Below are 24,462 nucleotides of genomic sequence, written 5' to 3'. Positions count from 1 at the left end.
AGGGCACCTTTTGACACTCTTGTCTTCAACAGTCAGGTCATTGTCTATAGTTGGGACATTATGTTGCAATTGTACAAGATATTGGTGAGGCCACACATAGAATACTGTATACAGTCTGGGTTACCTTATAGGAATTACATCATTTAACTTTAAAGAGTGCAAACTAGATTTATGAGAATCCTGCCAAGACTCAAGAGCCTGTGTTATAGGGAGAGTTTGGGTAGTCTCAGACTTTATTCCTTGGTGCATAGGAGACTGAGGGGTTGACCTTATAGTGGTGTATGAGAGACTTACTGTAGATGGGGTGAATACCCCGAGAAAGGGAATCAAAAACCAGAAGACTCAGGTTTAAGGTGAGAGGGGAAAGATTTAAAAGAGACTGAGGGACAACTTCTTCATGTAGAGTGTGATGTAATGGAACAAGTACCTGAGGATGTAGATCAGGCAGATACAATAACATTTAAATGACATTTGGACAGCTGCATGGATAGGAAACATTTAGAGGCAAATGGGACAAATGTGGGCAAATTGGAAAGGCTTAGATGGGCACCAATGTTGAGATGGATAAGTTGGGCAACGTGATCCAACTCCATGCTGCATTACTCAACAATTCTAAAATATTATTTCCTTACCTGTTTGCCAGTAATCTTACCTTAGCAGCTGCAAGAGAAAATCAAAAGCATAACATGATTAAAATAGTGGAATTCCAATTAACAAAATAACCACTACATTACTAAAGATTACGCTAAGGCAGTATCAAACAGAAATATCGGAATTTGTATCAGAATATCCATGGGTTGTAGTTAGGGCATATCCTCCAGAAATAAGATGTTAACCATATAAACAGACTCAAAGGATTGAATTTAATAAAGAACACATTACAAATACAAAGATATGAGCAGGCAATTCTGCACACCAGAGAAAAGAAGATCCAAGTCAATCATTCATCTGCTAATAAACTTCTTAATGTCAGGATTGAGTATTTTAATGTCCTATTGCAAACCTTTATGAACCATCAGCTAAAGCCTCACAGCCACATCTCACAAATTGTATGCAGTCAGCTTTTCAATGTCGCACAACCACATTACAAGGCATCCACTTACATGTTTAATTAATAATGTAGAAGACAGCACACAATCAGCGCATCCATCAACAAGTGCAGTTATGTTGTCTCATCACCTGAAGGACATACTGCTTGCCAGCACTGAAGTTGCAGGCACACAGTCCATGACTAGTGTCAACAGAATCGTTAAGAATGGTGGTAGCCTCATTTCTAATTGTCCTTCTCTTTCACTTTCCTCACATCTCAAGAAATCTTATATTTTAGAAGTGGTGTAAACATGCAATTTTTTTTCTTGCACACCCACACACCTCCTCTTTCAGGTACCCAGCAAATGGATAGAGAGAGATGACTAAGCAGTAAGAGAGGAATTCTGAAGCCATTCTGTCCCTCAACTCTGACACTGGCACAGAAACTCTGTAGATTAGCTTAGAGACAGAACTGGCATATGACTGGGTGGCTGAATACAGGAGGATTGCAGCTTTGGCAGCAGGAAAGGATAGCCAGTGTCATCTCTCCACAGGGTGAGGGCTCATAGGACATCCAAGAGAAGAAGTTTAATGTTAGTCACAACAAAATCCTTTGTGGTTTAATAGGTCTATCAGGAGGCATACATAGCAAAGTTAAGGAGTACAGGCCTCCCTCGCTTTACAAATGTTCGCTTTATGCCACTTCATTTTTACTAAAGACGTACATTAGTAACTTGTTTTCACATTACAAAGAGGATTTTCGATTTTACAAAAATTTTTCCCATATAAATGAATGGTTCTTCGCTTTTCCCCATTTTGGCTTAAGAAAGGTTTCATAGGAACGCTCTACTTTTGTAAAGGGAGGGGGACCACCCGTATGAGCAAATCAACTACAAGCGTGTGAATGCCTTTGTTTATAACTTAAACTCTTTCCTTTCCAGGATGGAAGTAATAGTGATTTCATTTCAATATTTTGCACTGAAATATCCTGCACTGTCTTTTGGCCGATGCCTGTACTTCAATAGCAGGAGTAGCAAAGGGCATTCAATGTCCAGGTGCTCAATAGAAGTTCAGACATCTGTCAAGCCAGCTCAGACATCTGCTATCTTACCTTTGGATTTAACGATGAAGTGTGTTTTCAAGATGACCACGTTATTACTTAGCTCTCCAACAGATTAAAGGGAATGCTGAGGTGGAGGTATTGGGGAATTGGTAGAGGATTCATGAGTTCAAGCCTGTTCTCTTCTCTAAGGACAGCATTTCTGATCTCACCATTGCTACTGTTCATGGTGAGATAGTGCAATCTGAAACAGCTCTAAACTTCTTCAGATCATCCTTCAGGGCCACCAACACGACAAGTTAGATGCTGTTAATCAGCAACCAGGAAGAACAGCACAAGAACACAAGGGCAGGCATGTATGACATGGATAATAAAGGAATCCTATGAGTAATGGGTAAATTGAGATTACAGTGGGCAACAAGAAATTAACTTTTATTGAATATAATGCATTTAATTGCATAATAGTGCTGATGCTTTGCAATAGATCAACTAAGCTAAAAATGTTTTGTTGATGATTTTCGTTTGTCTGAGCGTCCAACAGTAATCAGCCAGCATTGTTGGATTCTAGTTGCTCCGATGCAGTTTCTCCATGACCGCAATGTCCTAGTGAAACCTTACACCATACTCGTCAATGACAGCACCAAGATTTGCACGTAAGAAGTCTAAATGGGAATGCAGAAAATCGATCTTTAGTGACGTGCTGCACTTCACAGTTCTGTATGCTTGAAGCATGTTGTCAAGTAGCTGCACATAGTTTGGTGCTCTCTAGTTCCCAGGAAAATTTTCACCAACATCCTTGAATGTCTTCCATCCAAATTTCTTCAGCCTCAGTAGAAGTTCTTTGAATTGCCTGTCATTGATTACCTGCTTGATTGTGGACCAACAAAAGTGCCTTCCTCAATCTTGGCATCAGTTATTCTGACTTGACTTATAAATTGAAATAACATACATAGGTGATTTTTTTTAAAAATGGTGCCTGATAGGGAAATTTCATGGGGACTTTCAACAGCAGTAGTTCAAAATCCATAAGATACACCCAAAAGTATTCAGGAGGCAAAACAATTGTTGTCTAGTGTTACATTCATGGAAAGCATAGCTTAATCATTTGTTTTCTCATATTGATCAGAGAAGGACACCAGACATTGCCTCCTCCTTTCTTCTTCCTCTTGCTAATTTTTTCCCTCTTCCTCCGCTCTCCTGCTTCAAAGATCCTGGCAAGGTACGAGTCTGCTTCATGGCCACAATGTGGAGGATGGAATAGATGATGGCAAATTCCAACACCATGCTACCGTTTACTATAAGGCACTGTCAATGGTATGAACAGAAAATGCGTCATTTCAACATGATCTGCTTAATTCCCCTGCAGATGCCAGCATAATTCTCAATTTATGAATGTTATTGTTTGGAATGATGAGAGGCAGATGGTAAGAGATTAACTCTTGGCCCAAATATCTGCATTGGAAGGCATAGTGACAGCCAATGAATGATGCTCAGAAGAGATTCTGCAGATACTGGAAATTCAGAGTATCTGGAGAACGCTGGAGAAACTCAGCAGGTCAGGCAGTATCTCTGGAGAAGAATAAACAATCAACATTTCAGACTGAGACCTTTCGTCAGGACTGGCTAAATGATACTCACTTCCCAGATATCACGATTTAACCATCACAGTTTTCTTCACTGCTGCATGATCAGGAAGTGAAAATGCAATGTTCTTAATATGATGAAGGTAAATTTAATTACTCCCTGCCCCATTGGAAAGTCCTTGGAGTCATAACATTTGCAAGGTGCTCTTTTCCAAGTGTTATGAATTTAACTTCTGAAGACTATTCTCTTTCTCTCAAATAGAGTAACACTCTACAGTTGACTTATTTAAGCTCCATCACCCCTACTGGGGCATGGGCCACTGACACTAGCTCGCAGAGTCCTCGATCCTGACCCAGTCATTCACGTTGTCTCCAGATGTAGCCCATCTTCTTGGTGTATCCTTCCTCACCCAGAGATGAGGTCCTTAGAGCTTCTGTTGGCATTTCTATAGCACTGGGGCTTTAAAGGATGGGGTTGCTAGGCCCATGCCCAACCTTCCTCCTTTCACAGCCGGGCTTGGGACAGTCCATAGCGGAGTTGAAGTGTTCTGCATGATTGTGTCAATGAAGTCCTCAGCAGCAGCATGAAGGCAGTAAAGAAATGTATGCTCCACAACACCTTCACTCCCTGTAATGCATCTGACTGAGCAGAATCAGGTTCAATAGCAATGGCTTATGTTGTGAAAGCTGTTATTTTGTGGCAGCGGTACATTGTAACACAATTTTTTTAAAACTAAATTGCATTAAGAAATATATAATTAAATAACTAGTGCAAAAACAGAGCAAACAAAAAAAAAGTGAGGTAGTGTACATGGATTCATTGTCCATTCAGAAATCTGATGACAAAGGGGAAGAAGGTCCTGTACCTCCTCCATGATGGTAGCAAAGAGAAGAGGGCATGCCCTGCGTGATGGAGGTCCTTAATGATAGATGCCGCCTTTTTTTGGCATGGCCTTTTAAAGATGTCCTCTATGCTGGAGAGGTTAGTACCTATGATGGAGCTGGCCGAGTTGGCAATGTTCTGCGGATTTTTTCCAATCCTATGCAGTGGCCCCTCTATACCAGTTAGAATGCTCTCCACGGTACATCTGTACAAATCTGTGAGTCTTTGATGACATATGAAGTCTCCTCCTAGCTCCTAATAAAATAGAGCTGTTGTAATTGCATCAATATGTTGGGCCCAGGATAGATCTTCAGAGATGTTGACACCCAGAAATTTGAAACTGCTCACCCTTTCTACTGCTCAATAAGGACCGGTGTGTGTTCCCTCAACAACCCCTTCCTGAAGTCCGCAATCAATTCCTTGGTTCGACTGACATTGAGTGCAGGGTTGTTGTTGCGACGCCACTTAGTCAGCTGACCTATCTGTGGTGAACTACATATACCTATCTGGACACGCCCCCCTGCTGACTGCTCCTGTGGCTCCTCCCACTGACCGTGGCTCCTCCCACAGACCCTGGTGTAAAGGCGATTGAGGCCTGAGCCCTGCCTCTCAGTCTCCAGGATGTAGTATGGTGGTCAATTACTGCTTGTTCTTTCTTCCAGTCAATAAAAGCCGATATCTCGCCTCCCGTCTCAGAGAGTTATTGATGGTGCATCTCTATCTCACTCCTGTACGCCTCTCATCAACATCTGAAATTCTGCCAACAATAGCTGTGTCATTGGCAAATTTCTAGATGGTGTTTGAGCTGTTCCTAGCCACACAGTCATGGGTATAGACCCTTATAAATAAGTATACGCATATATATTCAAAGTCTCCTAACACTGTTTGTCACACTTGCAGGGAAAGTACAACCAAAACATCATTGTTCGATAGGATCTCCTGCTAAGCAGCAGCATACCGTATATAAAAATGAAAATGAGCAGAAACATCTTTAAATGATGACATACCTTCTTGTCAGAAAACACAAGTATGTTTCCCTAAGTTATATACCTTTGCTAACATCAGAATCAGAATCAGGTTTATTATCACAGGCATGTGACATGAAATGTGTTAACTTAGCAGCAGCAGTTCAATCAACACATAATACAGAGAAAAATAAATAAAATTTAAAAAATAATAATAAATAAATTACAGTATACGTATATTGAATACATTAAAAAACATGCAACAGAAATACTGTATATTTATAAAAAAAATGAGTTAGTGTCCAAGGATTCAATGTTCATTTAGGAATCGAATGGCAGAGGGGAAGAAGCTGGTCCTGAACTGCTGAGTGTGTGCCTTCAGTCTTCTGTACCTTCTTCATGATGGTAACAGTGAGAATAGGGTTCTGGAGTTCCTTAATAATGGACGCTGCCTTTCTGAGACACCGCTCCCTGAAGATGTCCTGGGTATTTGTAGGCTAGTACGCAAGATGGAGCTGACTAGATTACAACCCTCTGCAGCTTCTTACAGTCCTGTGCAGTAGTCTCCCCACCCCCACCCCACCAGACAGTGATGCAGCCTGTCAGAATGCTCTCCACGGTACAACTATTTCTGTTTTTGAGTGTATTTGTACCCATCATACCCATCATCTGTACTAAAATATCTTCTAATTGCCTTAATTTTGTTCAGAATACTGGCTATACCCAAACTACAAAGATAAACACCAGCATCCAATGCAAAACAACAAAATAGCTAATAAATATTATTTGGATGGAATCATTTCCCAGCTCTGTGCAGAGATCTGAGACATTCTCCTCTAAACGTTGAGCACTGTATAAATTGCATGCTCCATTTCTCATTTCCTAGTTTTTCCTTTAGAAACAGAGACCTTAAAGTCAATGTTAGATGCATCTACAACAGAGAAAGTATGTGATTTCTTTTTCAGCTATCATGAGTGCCCTGCATGATGCTTACATGATCCCTGAGAAAAGGTGTATGCAGTATACTCCAATTCCCATGCATTCAGTTTTTCAAGTTATAAGAAGTTTTCTTCACATTTATGTTGGTAATTTTCTAACAGCTTTTAAAGTAAAAAAAAATAGAGAAAGCAATATCACCTTTTGGAAGAGGTTCTTTTCCTAAACCTCCAAGCATTATAGTATTTATATTCCATGTCCCAGTGACAAATTCTTCTTTTACTAAGCGAATTTCTGAAAGTTCCATTTCTTCTTCTCTGGTTATTAAGAAAGAAATAATTGGATTATGTTCTATTAGATCGTCACTGATTGGAAAAGTAAAATATCATTTCAACCATCTTTTAAATTCCTGTTATTAAATACAATTAAACCCTGCCACATTAAATAATGTGGGGGAAAAATCTTTCCAAAACAAGTTTACCGTTTCAATTCCAATTCTCGAGCAAAAAGTGTTCTTCTTTCCTCATCTTTCTCATCCTCATTCTCGTAGAAGTGATAGAGAACTGCCAAGTAGTCAGAGCCCTGACAACACAAAAGCAGGAGAGAGAACTCTAATTCCACTGATTCTTAGCTGTGCTATATTTTACAAAAAAAGTATGGTTCTAATGATAATCAGCAGGTCAAACATTACATCCTCAAACAATAACAAATTCGAAGCTTTGTAATCCATAACCTAACAAGAAAACTTCAAATTATATACAGTGATGTGCAAAAGTATATATATTGACTGTACTCTTTTCCATAGATGCTGCCTGGCCTGCTAAGTTCCTCCAGCATTTTGTGCATTGGATTTCCAGCATCTGCAGATTTTCTCTTGTTTATATATGGCTAGGGTGCCTAAAACGTTTGCACAATACTATAGTAAATTTATGTATTGTACTTTACTGCTGCTGTAAAACAAAAGCAAATTTCATGACGTGAATGATGATAAACCTGATTCTGATATGGGTCTCTGTTGTGGACTGAGAGTGGGAAGAGGCAGGGAGAGGGGAATCATGGTTGGGTAAAGGGGAAGAGGGAGGGGAGGGAGCAGGAAGTACCAGAGGGACATTCTGTAATGATCAATACACCAATTGCTAGAAATCAAATGACCGTGCTTGGTGTCTCAGGGCTGAGTCTGTCTGCACCTGCGCCACTCCCCACTCCTGGCACTCCTCTGTTGTCCCACACCTTCCCATAACATTCCACCCTCACCATTCACAACATCCTCTGCTCTTGCAAGTTTTACGAACTTGCTCTCTGCTCCACATGGACAAAAGTCTTACTGTACCCTAGCTGTACAGTACATATGTGCCTAAGACTTCTGCACAGTAGTGTAGATTCTTCAATGAAGTAAAATATCTCAAGGCGTTTCACAATATTGTTATCACACAGAAAATGATGTAAGGTTATTAGAGCAAATGACCAAGAAGCTTGGTCATTAATGTGTTTTAAGGTGCATCTTCAAAGCAGAAAGAGAGGAGGTTAGGTAGAAGAGTGAGATGGGAATTTCCCGTTCAGAGCTTCACCAGCTAAAGAAAGACACAGCTGACAGGAGTGGAGTGACTAAACACAGAACTGATCAATAAAGCGGAAACAAAGAAGCACAAATATCTCAGAGGATTATAAGATGCAGAAAATCATGGGGACAGGGAAGGTTGAGATCATGGAACGCTCAGAAGGCACGTGTGAGAAATTCCTATTTGAGTTCCTCCTTAATGCACCCAAGCAGCCACTGCAGTGATAAGTAAAAGGGAATTGGGAACTGATACAATTTTGACATTACCTCATAGTTACAGAGATTAGAACAAGGGAGGCTAAACAGGAGTGCATTTAGTATAGTAAAGTCTCAAGGTAACAAGAAATGTTACAAGTGAAATGCATATTATACCAGCACACAGTTAGCAGTAATAAGAGTATAATTATACTGGTATATTTGAAAAAGAAACAAACTGCTGGAGATATTTATATTATTCAGCAGCAAGTATGAAAACATATCAACCCAGCAATTACGTAACAAATATAATATAAAACACAGGTGTAAAGAAAATGGAAAGGAGAATATCTCTGATTCACCGAAAGGCATTTACACTTCCATCTATTTTTATTTTCTTCACTTGTTTGATTGCCACACTCCCTTATTTTACACACCATCCTCTTTTGTCACCTCTCGTCTTCTACATTTTCCTTTTTATCCTTTCCTTCCCTTTGTTTCTCTCTGCCTCAGCATTTAATCATTTTCCTGATCTTCACTCAGAATTATGTTTCTTTCTCCGCAGATACTATATCGAAAATAGATATCCACTGGGTAGCAGCAGAGAAACAGTTGAAAAGGGAGTGTACTTTACAAAGTGTCCAGTCACCATGCAGCAGGGATCATAAGAATCAGGTGGAGATAACAAGCAATCAGTTTTTTTTCTGCCTTTTCTCGTTATTTATTTTCGTAGTTTGCAACGTGAAGAATGTCCAAGTTGAAGAATGATGCTTCAATAATAATTGGGCTATTTTATTTAATCTTAAGTAAAGTCAATCAGTTCAAAGAATGAATCGATTGATTATGTAATTTTACAATTGGCTTTTACCTGCAGTGCGTTTAATAGTCAACCACTTCAGTTATCAATGTTAATCTATTGCTTCAATACAGAGACATACAGTAGACTAATATGCAAGATGCAAAAACAAGGCAGCATACTGCTCAAAATATTTTATAATACAGTAAATAAAGTCTGAATCATGATGTTATGTACAAGTGCAAACATGTCCTCTCCCTACAGTTTGTAAAAGAGATTGCCAATCTTCCAACATCCTTTACACCTAGAAATATTTTGTAATTACACTCCTGAAAGGCCTAATGTAACTTTTAGATTATGTTCCTCACTTCAGTTCTCAACCAGTGTAGATAGTTTCTATCTACCCTCTTTTCTTTTATAGCTTGAGAATTTCTAGCCCCTTTTGAAATTTAACTTTCACACAGCCACATATTATCAAAAGTCAATGTATCATGAAATTCCCTCCAAAGCCCGAGCATATCTTGGTATTCCAGGTAAGCAAAGCACACAAAATGCTGGAGGAACTCAGAAGGCCAGGCAACACCTATGGAAAAGAGTAAACGGTTGATGTTTCCGGCCAAGACCCTTTATGAGGACTGATAAATAATCTTGGACTTAAACTTCGACTGTTTACTCTTTTCCATAGATGCTGCCTAGTCTGCTGAGTTCTCCCACATTTTTTATTATGTGTTGCTTTGGATTTCCAGCATCTGCAGATTTTCTCATTTCTGATATTCTAAGTAAAGCTTTGACTATTTGCACTATTCAATTACACCCACACTGTGGCTGTAGTTACTGGGAAAAACTCGTATCATGGTTTGAGTCAAAGCAGTATATTCATTGATAACAAATATAGCCAAATCACACCCCAGCATCAAATTGTAGCAACTGCCAATATAAATAAAGATTAGTCAATGCTTAATAACATCAGGCCCACAAAATGGACAAGTCATGTTCATTCATTGTGCTGCCATCTCCATAAATCCAATTCATTCAATAAATGCAGCCTGTGTACACTGTACAAACTGTTTTTGAAATAACTAAATATGCTTACCTTAAAAGGCAAATAAATTTAGTTTTGCACATAGTAATTCAATGTGGTATAGATTAAGTGCTATTATGACTAAACCAATATCTCATTTGAAACTTGCAATTGCCTGTGTCTCTTTGGAAAATAAAGGGTAATCCTTTCAATCATTTATTCCTAAAATGCTATCTCAAAACTAGTTATTTAGTAGACTGCTGGTTCTGTTGCCTTAATGTCTATAAATTATCTGCCAAATTTACCAACACTTTTAAAGTAATTCATTGTATTGTCCTGAAGGATAAAAAGATGCTACACCAATTGAAATGTATCTTTGTTTTGTGATGTATTCCATAGAAATAAATAAGTTAAGTCTGGGGAGGATTCATTTTACTCAAGTTTACTCCAACAATAAAGACAATGTGTTGCGTTTTAACTGATTCTCATTAGGTAGACTAATAAATTTCTTGCATGAAAATAAAATAATTAATTGAAAAGGACTGCAGCCTCAAATTTGAATTATCAATATATGTATTTAGTGTAAATTAAGTGCTTTAGTTGCATCGGACTCCAAAGCAGAGTCTCATTTCACTTACTTCTAGTGCCAGATGAGATCACAGTTCCAAAAGGTTGGGGGTATTGTGGATAGTCTGGATGGTTGTCAGAAATTACAGCAGGACATCAATAGGATGTAAAACTGGGCTGAGAAGTGGCAGATGGATTTCTACCCAGATAAGTGATAAGTGGTTTATTTTGGTAGGTCAAATTTAAAGACCAGATTTAGAATTAATGGTAAAACTCTTGGTAGTGTGGAGGATCAGAGAGATCATGGGGTCCGTGTCGACAGGACACTCAAACCTACTGCGCAGGTTGACAGTGTTGTATGGTGTGTTGGCGTTCATTAACCATGGAATTAGTTCAAGAGCCATGAGGTAATGTTACAGCTTTAAAAGACCTTGGTCAGACCCTACTTGGAGTACTGTGTTCAGTTTTGGTCATCTCACTACAGGAAGGATGTGGATACTATTGAAAGAGTGCAGAGGAGATTTACAAGGATGTTGCCTGGATTGGAGAGCGTGCCTTATGAGAATAGGTTGAGTGAACTTGGCCTTTTCTCCTTGCAGCAACGGATGTTGAGAGGTGACTTGACAGAGGTGTATAAGATGATGAGAGGTATTGTGGGGCAAAGGACCTGTAATGTGCTGTAGATTTCTATGTTCAATGTTCAAAAAGCCAGCAGTTATCCAAAAGTCTATATAATGTGTAAATGCAGCAGTACACACAAATACCTACATAATACATGTTCAAGTTCTCAAGTTACAGTGTTGTGCAAAAGTCTTAGGCATGTTTACATAGCTAGGGCGCCATAAGACCTAAGCACAGTACTATATTCATCAACGTGGGGCTGAGAACTAGTTTGTAAATCTGGCAGAAGAAAATGATGTCGGGAATGGCAAGGGTGGAGCGCTGTAGGAATGGTTTTAGGACAAGTAGCAGGGAAGGAGTGCCAGGAAGGAGTTAGTGCAGATGCAGACTCATCAGCCCTGGGACATCAGGCAAGATCGTTTGATTCCAAACAATTGGTTTATTGATCATTTCAGAATGTCTCTCTGGTACCTCCCACTCCCTCCCTTCCTCTTTTTCCAATCATGATTCCGCTCCCTCTGCTCACTTCCCACTCTCAGTACACAATTGAGACCCATATCAGAACCAGGTTTATCATCACTCACATATGTCAAAAAATGTGTTGTTTTTTTGTAGCAGCAATACAGTGCAATACATAAAATTACTACAGTACTGTGCATAAATATTAGGCACCTAGCTATATATATGTGCCTAAGACTTTTGCACAGTACTGTATTTCATTATAACTTTTTAACTTAAATAGCAACAGTAATGTTTCGGAAGTGTTGCAAATCAAGTCGTCAAGTCAAGTCCAGTCAAGTCACTTTTTATTGTCATTTCAACCATAACTGCTACACTGAACTACATAAAAACACAGAAAAAAGCTACACTAGCCTACAGACCTAACCTGGACTGCATAAAGTGCACAAAACAGTGCAGGCATTACAATAAATAATAAACAAGACAATAGGCACAGTAGAAGGCAATAAGTTGGTGTCAGTCCAGACTCTGGGTATTGAGGAGTCTGATGGCTTGGGGGAAGAAACTGTTAAATAGTCTGGTCGTGAGAACCGGAATACTTGTGAATATGCACAATAAATCCAATGAAAACACTCAATGCTTTATTAAGAACTTCTGACAAACTTTGTTAACATCCCCATAATATACCTGTGTAAGGACGTATGTCAGGTAATCATTTAAATTTATATTTAAATCCTGCTGTGGAACAACTTTTTGGAATTGATTTTCAGATTTAACTTTTCTTTTCTCAATTTCTTTCTTCATTAATAAATACCTGTAAAAATTGGAAATCATGTTTAAAAACAAGCAATAGATTCTTCTCACAAGTAGCTAAATTTTTGGTCTATAACTTATTAATAAGCATAATAAAGAGATACATATTTCAGTAACTGTACATATTTCTGTACATATTTCAAAACTGTACATATTTCAGTAATGTTCATTTCAAATATAGATCAGTTAGTTAAGAAACTCGGTGTCACAGTGGTTCTCTTTTTTCTAAAAAAGAGTAGAATCCTAGGTAATGAAAGCACCTTTAAAATGGACCCCAAAGCTACAAAATATTTCCTGTTTCATTATGAATGTGAATTTTCACTCCAATTGATATACTTGCATAAGTGAGTTCATCAATTTTTTTCTGCATTAAAGTGTCTTGATGGGAAATAGTAATTATGAACATATATCCTCGTTGCTGCACAATTTCTTAGAAGGAGGCATCATCATAAAAATAGAAAGAAAGTTGCAAATCATTTGATCAGGAGCCTAATTTGACTATATCTATAAGGCTTCATGAACACAATTTTGTTCTAATTTTGAAATGTCTCTGCTGCATTAAAAGCCCTGCATACATTTTCTATGTACTTCACAAATTTGCTTGCACCAGTTTGGCCTTACACCTTCTAACTAACACTGAAATATCACAGGTCCTACCATCAAATGAAAAATAAGCCTGAATCTACCACAGGGAAGAAACTGTTCTGCTATCTTCATTGAAAATACAACAAAATATCACTTCTCTGTGGAAAAGCATCAACTCCTGTAGCAGCATATTCTTTCCAACCAAGATTGAAGAGTTCCCAATTATAAGCTTCACAGATTTGTACAAATAATTTGTCATCTAGAATGATGTGTCCTCCAAGAGGACCACAACCTTGTTGTGGTTTGCAGGCTTGTGTTCCTCAATGACTGGAAGAGCTATGTTGGTTGGAGTCAGGGCCTATGCTTTGGCTCTTGGCAAGGTCATCCATATGAAACAGGTCAAAGGGTAGAGGCCAGAATAATACTGGTCCAGCAGATCTCCAGGTTTGGGGATTCAGCTCAGGGCTAACAACACTGACTGGTGAAACAAAACTGTCAGAAAACAGCAATGAAGAACCCTTCTACATCTGAGTGCAACACTATTCCTGCATCTTGATCCGAGACTTGCATGACTGACCACAATGTAAATTGAGAGGAAGCCATTGGCATGATGAAGGAAACCCTGAACACCACCAGAAACGGAAGACCTTCATTGCTGCCCTAAATGCTAGTGGTGTAACAGGCAGTAAGTAGAATAATGTGTGGTGTCAACATAGTAATCTGGTAGAGTGCTCTGTGATCTGAATGAAAACCAGAGCTACAGGGTTACAGGAACTCGAGCAGTTCATATCTGCATCACTGATCAAACTTCAATTAAAATGGTACCACTTAACCCATTTCCAGCTATGAATGTATGTTCTTCCTTTTCAACTATTTATTCTATTGCAGCTTAACTGCTCTGCTGCAATAGCCATATGTGTTCAATTTTTGAATACTTTATTTAATTTAAAGATACAGCACAGAACAGGCCATTCCTGCCCTTCAGGCTGCACCACCCCTGCAAAACCCTCCTGTCCCCCGAGTTAACCCTAGTCTAACCACGGGACAATTTACAATAACCAATTAGCCTACCAACTGTTACGTCTTTGCACTGTGGGAGGAAACTAGAGCACCTAGAGAAAACCCATGCATTCCACGTGGAGGACATACAGACTCCTTCCAGATGACATTGGAACTGAAGTCCGAATCCAACACCTCAAGCTGTCAGAGCTTTGCATGAACCACTACGTTACTGTGGCCATATTATTACCATGGCCAATAATATGTGAAAACTTATTTAGATTATGAGCTTGGATTTTGATTATAATTTTCTCCATTGATTTTTTGAAATTGGTCTTTTATTGAGTCAAATTTTAACGACAACAGTCTAAGCTTGTTGCATAAAAATGGGCTATCGAGCCTGAGTTGACACCTTGTAATGCTACCTTGTCAGTCCCATTCTCCTGCTCTTTTCTCACATTGTAATTACTTCAAATATTTGAACCTGTATCTACAACATCTTCAGGGAATGAATTAGAAATATTAGATACATGGTGTAGTAAACATTTTTTATCTGGAACTTATGTCATTCATTTTAAATCTATGCCCTCCTATCCTTGACCCTCCACTATTCATGCTCTCTACTTCGTTCATTATGTGCCGTGTCATATGATGGAGACAATCATGGTACTTCCATGACCATAATTGTTCTTGGCAAATATTCAACAGAAGTGGTGTGCCATTGTCATCTTCTGGGCAGTGTATTTACAAGACAGGTGACCCCAGCCATTATAAATACTCTTCAGAGATTGTCCGCCTGGCATCAGTGATCACGTACCCAAGATCTGTGATATGTACCAGCTGCCCATACGACCATCCACCACCTACTCCTGTGGCTTCACGTGACCCTGATCAGGGGGCTAAGCAGGTGCCACACCCTGTCTGAGGGTAACCTGCAGGCTAACTGAGAGAAGGAGTGCCTTACACCTCTTCTGGTAGAGAGATAATTCCACCCCACCACCTAGGCTCTCTACCTACCCTGTCCAAATCAGTCATGGTTTTAAACACCATAATAAATCTCCTCTCAAATTTCTCTGTTCCAAGAAAGAAACACAGACATTCTCTCCTGATAACAGAAAGGGTTCACATCCACAATTATTTTGGTAAATACTTTGTATGTTTCTAAGGGATTCATATCCCTACAAAATTTGGTACCAACTGAAGCTCATAAGAAAACAGTATGAAGTCCAGTGATATGCATTTATATAATCTCAGGCAGATTTATGAATATTGATTTGAAATAATTCTCTTGTAAAATAACCTCTCATCAAGTATACAGAAGTGTGCCAGTACCTGCTGCAAGGAGCAAGACAGAATCAGGTTTATTAACACTATCTTATATGAAGTGAAATTTGTTGTTTGAGGCAATAGTACATCCAGATTCACAATCAATCAGCTGCATTTGCTACTGGCATGCTTGCCTCTTCTGAGTCCAGTAATAGTGACCTGCTGGAATTTACTATCCTGATCCAAGATGTTGAGATTCTGGTATGATGATTGGACCCTGCACAATGTAACAGTATTATGTAGTGGAGCCAGAACTACACCCAAGTACTGAGCAGTTAGAGAAACAAGACCACAAAAGTCAGACAGTGCAGCCTCCTGCCTAGTACATCACACCACCATTGTTCCTTCTAAGCGGTGCAGGTACATGGCTGCACAGCAACTGAAATGCTCCCGTGCACACAGACTTTATTGCCACGCAACTTGAATTTTCTTTTATATAATATTAATAAAATTTTGAAATTCATGTTTGCATAAATATAATTGTAATATAATTGTGAATACCCTGTAATTAATTAATTCATATAATTCATATTTTTTCTAAATAATAAGCATGCCACAAATCTTTACTTCGAAATGCTTTAGGTCTTCAATGTACTTACATTGTCAATGTTTGAAGTTGTTACAAACTGTAACAACAAAGACAGAATGGAAGTTGATAGCTCACTGTCAATAAACTGCCAGCCAACACTGTCTAAGTTTAAAGGTTTAAGAATCATAAAAGATTTTTAATTGTGGTATATTTTATTATACGCTTTGACTAATTAATAAAATCAAAAGAATGTGATTTTTCCATTTTCATTGTGTGCATATTACAAACCATTGAAAATGCTGTGCAGTTTTCAAGCCTTGTAAAACGTTCCTGATTAGAGCAATGGTTGGTCCATGCAGCTGTAAAAAAAAAAGTGGCTGGAATGTTGCCCACTGCCCTCATAAACACACATACACCAGCTCTATAAACTGTCAAAGATATAAAGAACTTTCAGAAACATTCATAAAACCATAACTATTATATTGCAATTAACAGTTTAAGAAAATCACATAACATATACTTAAATTGGAAAAACATTAAAGCAAACCCAATTTTAAAAAGTGTTAATTACCCTACGCTTACACTTCTCCCTCATTGCCCTTCCCTTTCAATCAAATGGCCTTGCTGTCCCTGGTTCAGCAGGCACTAACATCATCCTGTATCACTGTACCTAGAGCTGGAACTGAAAAGTTGTTAAATTACAAATTTGGGGTGACAAATGTTGACAGTTCAGTGAGGATCTGCTGATGTTTCCATGCAACTTTATCTACTCATAAGATCGTTTTCACGCCGGCATGAACTTTCAAAGCCAACCTCTGTCTTACCTCTTGGTCCCGTAATCTGAATCCAATAACTTCAGCTCAGGGTTAATAACACGCTCCTTTACTCTTCCAGTTAAAGTGTCAGATGGAAAACATCCAGCAAGGTCCACATCTACTGCTGGAGGGACTATTACAGGATCCTAGAAGAAAAGATGAAACGTTTAGAACATTTTATGATGTCTTGATTTGAATTCATTAACGTGGGTTTGTTTGAAGTGCAATTACTTCAAACCCAGAACCAGTTGGTTCCAATAGGCACTTCTTGCAAAGCAAGTGATAAGCCATGTCTAAAAATTCTTGAGATTAAAAATAAATTTCCTGGAAGATATTCTTAAATGCAACCTTCTGGCATTTGTGAGCCTAAGCAAATTTCCATGTGGTTTGCAGCTGGCTGTTTGGTTTGGTGAGGTCCCTCCACTAGCCTATAGTTCACCCTTGAGCAAGGTGTAGCACCTGCTTACCACCCTCCACCCGACTAGTGTCGCATGAAACCACGGGAGCAGGTGGTGGATGGTCGTATGAGCAGCTGTTGCATATCACAAGTCCTGGTTATGCAGCCACTGACGCCAGGCAGACATTCCCTGAAGAGTACTGATAATGACAGGGGTCATCTGTCTTGTAAATACCATGATCACCAAAGCCATAACAAAAGAACAATTGAACAATAACTTGGATGGGAAACATCGGGATGTAGTACTCTGACTCTCAAACCTGCAATGTGCAGTACCAAGAAGAACAAGGGGACCGAGCATATGGAACAATGTTATCTGTAGCTCCACTCCAAGTCCCACATTTCTATATACTGGAGATACTGTATATTCCATTCCATCAGCGTAATTTTTCTAAATCCTGGAAGTCCCTGCTCAACCGCATGATGAAGTACCTGCACCTGGAGGGCCACATTACTTCAACTGAGCAGTTCATCGCCACTCCTGCAGGATAAGAAATGCTGATTTTTCCAGTGACATTCATGCCTCAAAAGGTGAATAAGTGAACAGCCTTCAGCATTAGGTGGGCATCTCGACATTAATATTTTCATGATGAAGTACATGGGAAACAAGCAGGAATGTTAGATGAGGCCAATAATCTCATCAGCCATGATCTTTTGGGTGGAAGAGCAGGCTCTAGTCTGCTTTTACTCCCATTTTAATGCCATTTTCTTATTTTCTTATCCACAGACAACACTTTTTTTTGCAGATGTTCCGCAAATAAATTAAAACAGTGTTCTAATCATTATAAATACATAAATGGATATAAACTGTTTAAATATATAAATATTTACAAATTATTTAAATGCTTAAATTGCTAATTACAACATTTTAAACACAATATACTGTGTCACAATGTATAACACTATAGTGATTAAAATGTTCAAATTAATAAATATGGATCTCCCTAAATATAAAATATGTTGATCATGATTTGGCTCACCGCAAACATTTAAATGTGTAATCACAACAGTGTCAGCTTCCACAAATATTTAGGGTTGAAATGAACTGAAACTTCCACTTGTATATATGGTGTGAATTAAACAGTTTGCCTAAAGACAATTATTATTTAACCTTGGTTAACCAGGGCTAAGGCCATGTGGGTTTCCCAGAGTGCACACCACAAATACGACTGATAATCACAAAAATAGAATGTTTTTGGCTAAGATATATATTTTGGTGCACTTAGGGATAATTTTGCAGAAGCCAATAAATACAGTGGTGTTAGAAAGTTTGTGAATGCTGTAGGATTTTCTCTATTTCTGCATAAATATGACCTAAAATGAGATCAGTTCTTCACGCGTCCTAAAACTAGAAGAGAACACAAATAAACATTGTATTAGTTCATTTATTTATTGAGAAAAATGATCCAATATGACATGTATTTGTTCGAAAAAGTATGTGGACCTTTGCTTTCAGTAACTGGTGTGATCCCTTGTACAGTAATAACTTCAACCAAATATTTCCAGTAACTGCTGATCAACCCTGCACATTAGCGAGGAGGAATTTTAGGCCATTCCTCCTTAAAAAACTGATTCCTTGCATGAGCTGCTTGCTGCAGGTCTTTCCACAACATTTCTATAGGATTAAAGTCAGGACTTTAACTCAGCCATTCCAAAACAGGAATTTTCTTCTTTTTAAATCATTCTGTTGTTGATTTACTCTTGTTTTGTTGGATCATTGACTTGCTGCATTATCCACCTTCTATTAAGCTTCACGTGAAGGGCTGCTACCCTGGCAATTCTGTAAAATGTCCTGATACAATTTTGAATTCATTGTTCCCCCAACAATTGCAAGCTGTCCAGGCCCTGAGGCAGCAAAGCAGCCCCAAACCATGATGCTCTTTCCACCTTGCTTCACAGTTGGGATGAGGTTTTGGTGTTGGTGTGTAGTGCCCTTTTCCCTCCAAACATAGCAATGTGCATTTCTGCCAAAAAGTTCAACTTTTGCATCATCTGCCCACAGAACTTTGTTCCAGAAGCATAGAACACCCAGGTAGTCTTTTGCAAACTTGAGATATGAAGCAATTTTTTTTTGGGAGAGTAGTGGTTTCCTCCATGGTGTCCATCCTTGCTCAGTATTTTTCTTATAGTGGACACATGAACAGAGCCTTTAGTAAGTTCTAGAGATTTCTGCAGGTACCTTGCTGTTACCCTTTAATTCTTGTTCACCTCTTTCAGCATTGTAACTTGCGCTCTTGATGTGATCTTTGCGGATGCCCACTCTTAAGGAGAGAAGCAACAGTACTGAGTTTCCTCCATTGGTAGACAATTTCTCTTTCTGTTGACTGATGAACATTCAGGACTTTAGAAATGCTTTTGTAGCCTTTTCCAGCTTTATACATCTCTATAATGCTTCTTCTAAGATCCCCTGAAAGTTGTTTTGATAGAAGCTTGGTGCACATAAACAGATCTTTATTGAGAAGAGTAGGCTCTACTCAGTAACCTGACTTTATGTGCCTTTTTTATAGGGCAGGGCACCTATACAACCCACACTTCCAATCACATCTCATTGATTACAACATTTGGCTCCAAATAGCTTTTGTAGAAGGCATTACCGCAAAGGTTCACATCCTTCTTCTGTCAAATACATGTAACATTGGATCATTTTTCTCATAAATAAATGAACAAGTCTAATGTTCTGTGTTATTTTTTGAATTGGGTTCTCTTTATCTACGTAGTTTTAGGACTTACATGAAGATCTGATCACATTTTAGGTCATATTTATGCAGAAAGAGAGAAAATTCTACAGGGTTCACAAACTTTCTAGCACCACTGTACTCCTCTTACTTCAGAAATAATTGATTCTAAAATAACAATAAGTCTACAAGTTAGCAGCTCTTTATAGTAGCTTCATTATAGGAATTGGACAGTGCAATTTTTTTGTCATATTCTCCTCAGCTCTAGATGTCTCCAGTATTCCCTTTCATCTTAAGGATGGGCAGACTAGGGTGCTGCCTACTACCGATTTTGTAAAAAAAATCTTAAAGTCATGTGACAAACATCATAACCAGAAATATATTTTGCTATCAAGTTTCCAACTCGATAGTTTTTATTACCCTTAGTCTGGTAACTTTCTTGTCAAATTATCGCTTGTAACTGAAGAGATTCTCCTTTAATTTTCTTTATAATTATTTATCACAATTCAGTCTTACATAAAATTTTTCTTCAGCAAGAGCTTTGCATTTCTGTACCTCTATCTAGATAAAGCTGTCAAGTTTGTGGAAAGCAATTTCTTAAAAAAAAATAAAGAACACTGTATTTGTAACACTTTTTACTGTCTAAGAAACTTCTATGTTGCCAAGTATTTGAAAAACAGTTCCCCATCTGAAAATATTTCTTACCTCATCAAATAACAGGTGATCATTTGGGATCATTTTCAAAAGATCCTGATAAATCTCTTGCAGCTCTTCTCCAAAAGTTAAGTTTTTGTCCATTGCTTTCACCATTTCCTGGTCAAACTAAGAAAATGACATGAAATATTCCTGTGTTAAATAACGCTCTTTTCTCTTCTGTAAGCTTTAATTCATAAAAGTCAACACAAGACAATACCTGACTTTCCCAGTTGATGAATTGAAAGATAAAAATGTGCAACAATTCAAGTATTGCTATAACCATAAGAAAAATTGCTTGCCTGAAGTTAAAAATAAACCATTTCTATAAGCCTTTTTTAAAATCCGAAAATAATCAAGACAAATGTTATGTTCTGGCAATGTCAAGGAGCATTCCTGCTTTTGAAATAGAATTGAATTGAGTTGAATTGACTTTATTACTTACATCCTTCATATACATGAGGAGTAAAAATTTTTATGTTACGTCTCCATCTTTCATAATAATATAGTCATTTATAATAAATATATGTACGATAGGACAGTCAATATAACATAGAGATACAATATTATTAGCATGAGTTAATTAGTCTGTTGGCCTGGTGGAAGAAGCTGACCCAGAACCTATTGATCTTGGCTTTTATGCTGTGGTACCATTTCCCAGATGATAACAGTTGGAACAGTTTGTGCTTGGGGTGACTCGGGTCCCCAGTGATCCTTTGGGCCCATTTTACACACCTGTCTTTGTAAGTGTCCTGAACAGTGGAAAGTTCACATCTACAGATACACTGGGCTGTCTGCACCACTCTCTGCAGAGTCCTGCAATTGTTGGAAGTACGGTTCCCATACCAGGCAGTAAGGCAGCCAGTCAGGATGCTCTCAGTTATGTCCCTGTAGAAAGTTCTTAGGATTTGGGGGCCCATACCAAACTTCAACTGTCTGAGGTGAAAGAGGCACTGTTGTGCCTTTTTCACCACACCGTCAGTATGATTCGACCACGTGAGATCCTCAGTGATGTATATGCAAAGGAACTTAAAGCTGTTCACCCTCTCAACCCCAGATCCATTGATGTCAATAGGGGTTAGCCTGTCTCCATTCCTCCTGCAATCCACAACCAGATCCTTTGTTTTTGCGACATTGAGGGAGAGGTCGTTTTCTTGACACCACTATGTCAGGGTGATGACTTCTTCTCTGTAGGCTGCTTCATTATTTTTTGAGATTAGGACAATCAGTGTAGTATTGTCAACAAATTGAACTAGCAAATTGGAGCTGTGAGTGGCGATACAGTCATGGGTATACAGAGAGTAAATGAGGAAGCTTAGGTCAAATCCCTGAGAGGCACCTGTGTTGAGGGTCAGAGGGACAGAGGTGAGGGGTGCCCACTTTTACCACCTGCCAGCGATCTGACAGGAAGTCCAGGAACCAGCTACACAATGCAGGATGAAGGCTGAGGTCTCTGAGCTTCCTTGTCAAGCCTGGAGTGAATTATGGTGTTGAGTGCTGAACTGCAGTCGAAGAACAGCATTCTCACATAAGCATCCTTCTTCTCTGGGACCCGAGTCCAAAATTTATGTTGATAACACAATGATGTGCCAAGATGTATTCTACTGCCAAAGATGCTATCTCCCATATGAGATTTTTTAAACCTCTTCTACCCTCTTGGTTGGAGCAGGGAAGTACTTTCAATGTCCTGGCTAAATAGTTGTCTCACCATGACTTTATCTGGTCATTATCACATTGCTGTTTATGGGAACTTGGAATGGGGAAATTTTGAACGACATATTCTCTCTACAACAAGAAATAAAGATTGGAAATGTTTCATTTGAATGCACTTAGTGAAGTATAGATACTGTTAAAGGTGCTAAGTCAATGCAAATATTTATTTACAAAATGTGTAATGATTCTAACTACAAGCTAAATCTTATTAGAAAAGAGCATCTCACGGCATTTGTCACTGGTTACATTTGCTTCTCTAACCTTACGCTCAGGTATGATTTATAATGCATCTTGCCAGAAACATGAGCTAACAAAGGCAGGGAGGCAACTGGAATCTTATTACACAAGATCAAGTGTGAATCTCCTCAAACAATATGATTTAAGAACAAAAAAAACAATCGGGATACAACTGAGGAAAACGAGTCAAATCAGCAAAGGTAAAAGAAACGAAAAGAGAAATATAAAGACTGGGTTGAAAAGGGGAAGGATAATATTAAAACAATATTATCTTATTTTACTAGTTGAAGGAATGAAAGCCCAGATATTCACCTGTTTATTTTGGCCAGGCAGCTTAATTAACATTAGCAATCATCAGAAATACAGCATTGTTGCTGTTAGCTTCTAGAGATAAATTCTGCAGGAAATTTAACGTGCAAATCTAGCAAACCCTGAAAAACATCAGGGAAGCTCAGGATTAAGTTATCACTGATGCAAAAAGTAAACACTGCGGTACAAAAACAGAAATGCTAAAAGAACTCAGCCAGCGAAAAAGAAAAAAACAGTTAAATGTTTCAGGTTGAAGACTCCTCATCAGATCAGTGTCCTAACTTCTTTTTCTACAGATGCCCTTTGACTGAACAGAGAACACAGAACATAAAACAGTACATCACAGGAACAGTCCTTTCAGCTCACGGTGTTTGTGCCAGCCATAATACTACTTTAACTAAACCCATCTGCCTACACGTGGTCCATATCCATTCCTTTGTTCCCTGTTTGTCCACAAGCCTCTCTAAATGCTGCTTAAAAATGTTAACAGAGACTGGCTGAGTTCTTCCAGTATTTGTTTGTTTCAGCTTCCAGCATCTACAGTTTTGTGTGTTTACCAAAGTTCATAGTAAATTTATTATCAAAGTACATATATGTCACCATATACAACCCTGAGATGCATTTTCATTCATGGGAATACTCAATAAATCCATAGAATAATAATCATAATAGAATCAATTTTAAAAATGCAACAACTTCAGTGTTCATTCAGCGTCCAAAACACAACAAACTGTGCAAATACAAAAAGAAAAATAATAATAGTAAATAAGCAATAAATATCGAGAACATGAGATGAAGCAACCTTGAAAGTGAGTCTATTGGCTGTGAGAACATTTCAACAATGGGGCAAGTGAAGTTGAGTGAAGTAATTCCCTTTTGTTCCAGAGCCTGGTGGCTGAGCCATAATAACTGTCCCTGAACCTAGCGATGGAGTCCTGAGGCTCCACATTGTAGTAAATTTGTATCTTGTGCTAACCTCTTCAATCTATGAAATAGTTAATTTTCTTAGCCACTAATGATAACATGCATCATTAACACATTGCTCTATTTTTCCTAGAAAGATCCAACCCATGTCTTTTTTTGTTAAAACAAACAACATTCTTACTGTATTACAATACCTCTTCCTGTTGGTGATCATATATAGCTGGATATATCTCAAGATGGACTGAGTCAGTAGATTGTCTGTCTGACACACGAGCATCTGCTGCTTGTGCCATCATCTTCTGGGACAATCTGATGTTGACAATAGCTGGCTGCACGTGTCCTGGCTCCTTTGATTGAACTCTCTGCTTTAGTTCTTTTTCCTCTTCTTCCTCAAGTTCCTTAAAAAAAGCAGACATCTCACATAAAATTTTTGAGCTGCAAATCAGTCATAGAAATCATAAAATACCTTGTTCAGTTTTATTTATCATATGTTCAACCTAACATAAAACTGTATTATTTCCTTTAATATATTTATATTACATTTTGGAATTGGTTGTAAATATTTAATGGACAACCGACAAATGTACAAAATTTTGTTAAGTTTTATGCAGGTTAATATATTGAAGATAGCAACATGGAATATTAAAACATTTAGCATAAAACTTATTTTGGAATACATGTTTGGTACAGAATTTTGATAACTGAGAATCTATT

At 38.3% G+C, this 24,462-nt stretch overlaps 1 protein-coding gene across 1 annotated transcript in view; it reads right to left on the bottom strand.

Annotated features, from left to right (window-relative positions):
• The window catches only part of ccdc87 (coiled-coil domain containing 87), a 74,943-nt gene that overhangs the window by 10,913 nt on the left and 39,568 nt on the right, over positions 1–24,462 (bottom strand). The window contains exons 10-16 of the mRNA XM_073066283.1: positions 23,943–24,146; positions 20,578–20,694; positions 16,750–16,886; positions 12,361–12,487; positions 6,938–7,038; positions 6,658–6,773; positions 653–660 (exon numbers count right to left, since the gene is read on the bottom strand). Coding sequence (XP_072922384.1) covers positions 653–660; positions 6,658–6,773; positions 6,938–7,038; positions 12,361–12,487; positions 16,750–16,886; positions 20,578–20,694; positions 23,943–24,146 — 810 coding nt within the window. The remainder of the gene's footprint in view (positions 1–652; positions 661–6,657; positions 6,774–6,937; positions 7,039–12,360; positions 12,488–16,749; positions 16,887–20,577; positions 20,695–23,942; positions 24,147–24,462) is intronic.

Source organism: Hemitrygon akajei, chromosome 14 (genome assembly GCF_048418815.1).
Source record: "Hemitrygon akajei chromosome 14, sHemAka1.3, whole genome shotgun sequence".
Lineage (NCBI taxonomy): Eukaryota > Metazoa > Chordata > Chondrichthyes > Myliobatiformes > Dasyatidae > Hemitrygon > Hemitrygon akajei.
The sequence above is the reverse complement of the archived record's forward strand: the minus strand, read 5'-3'. Positions and strand labels throughout refer to the sequence as shown.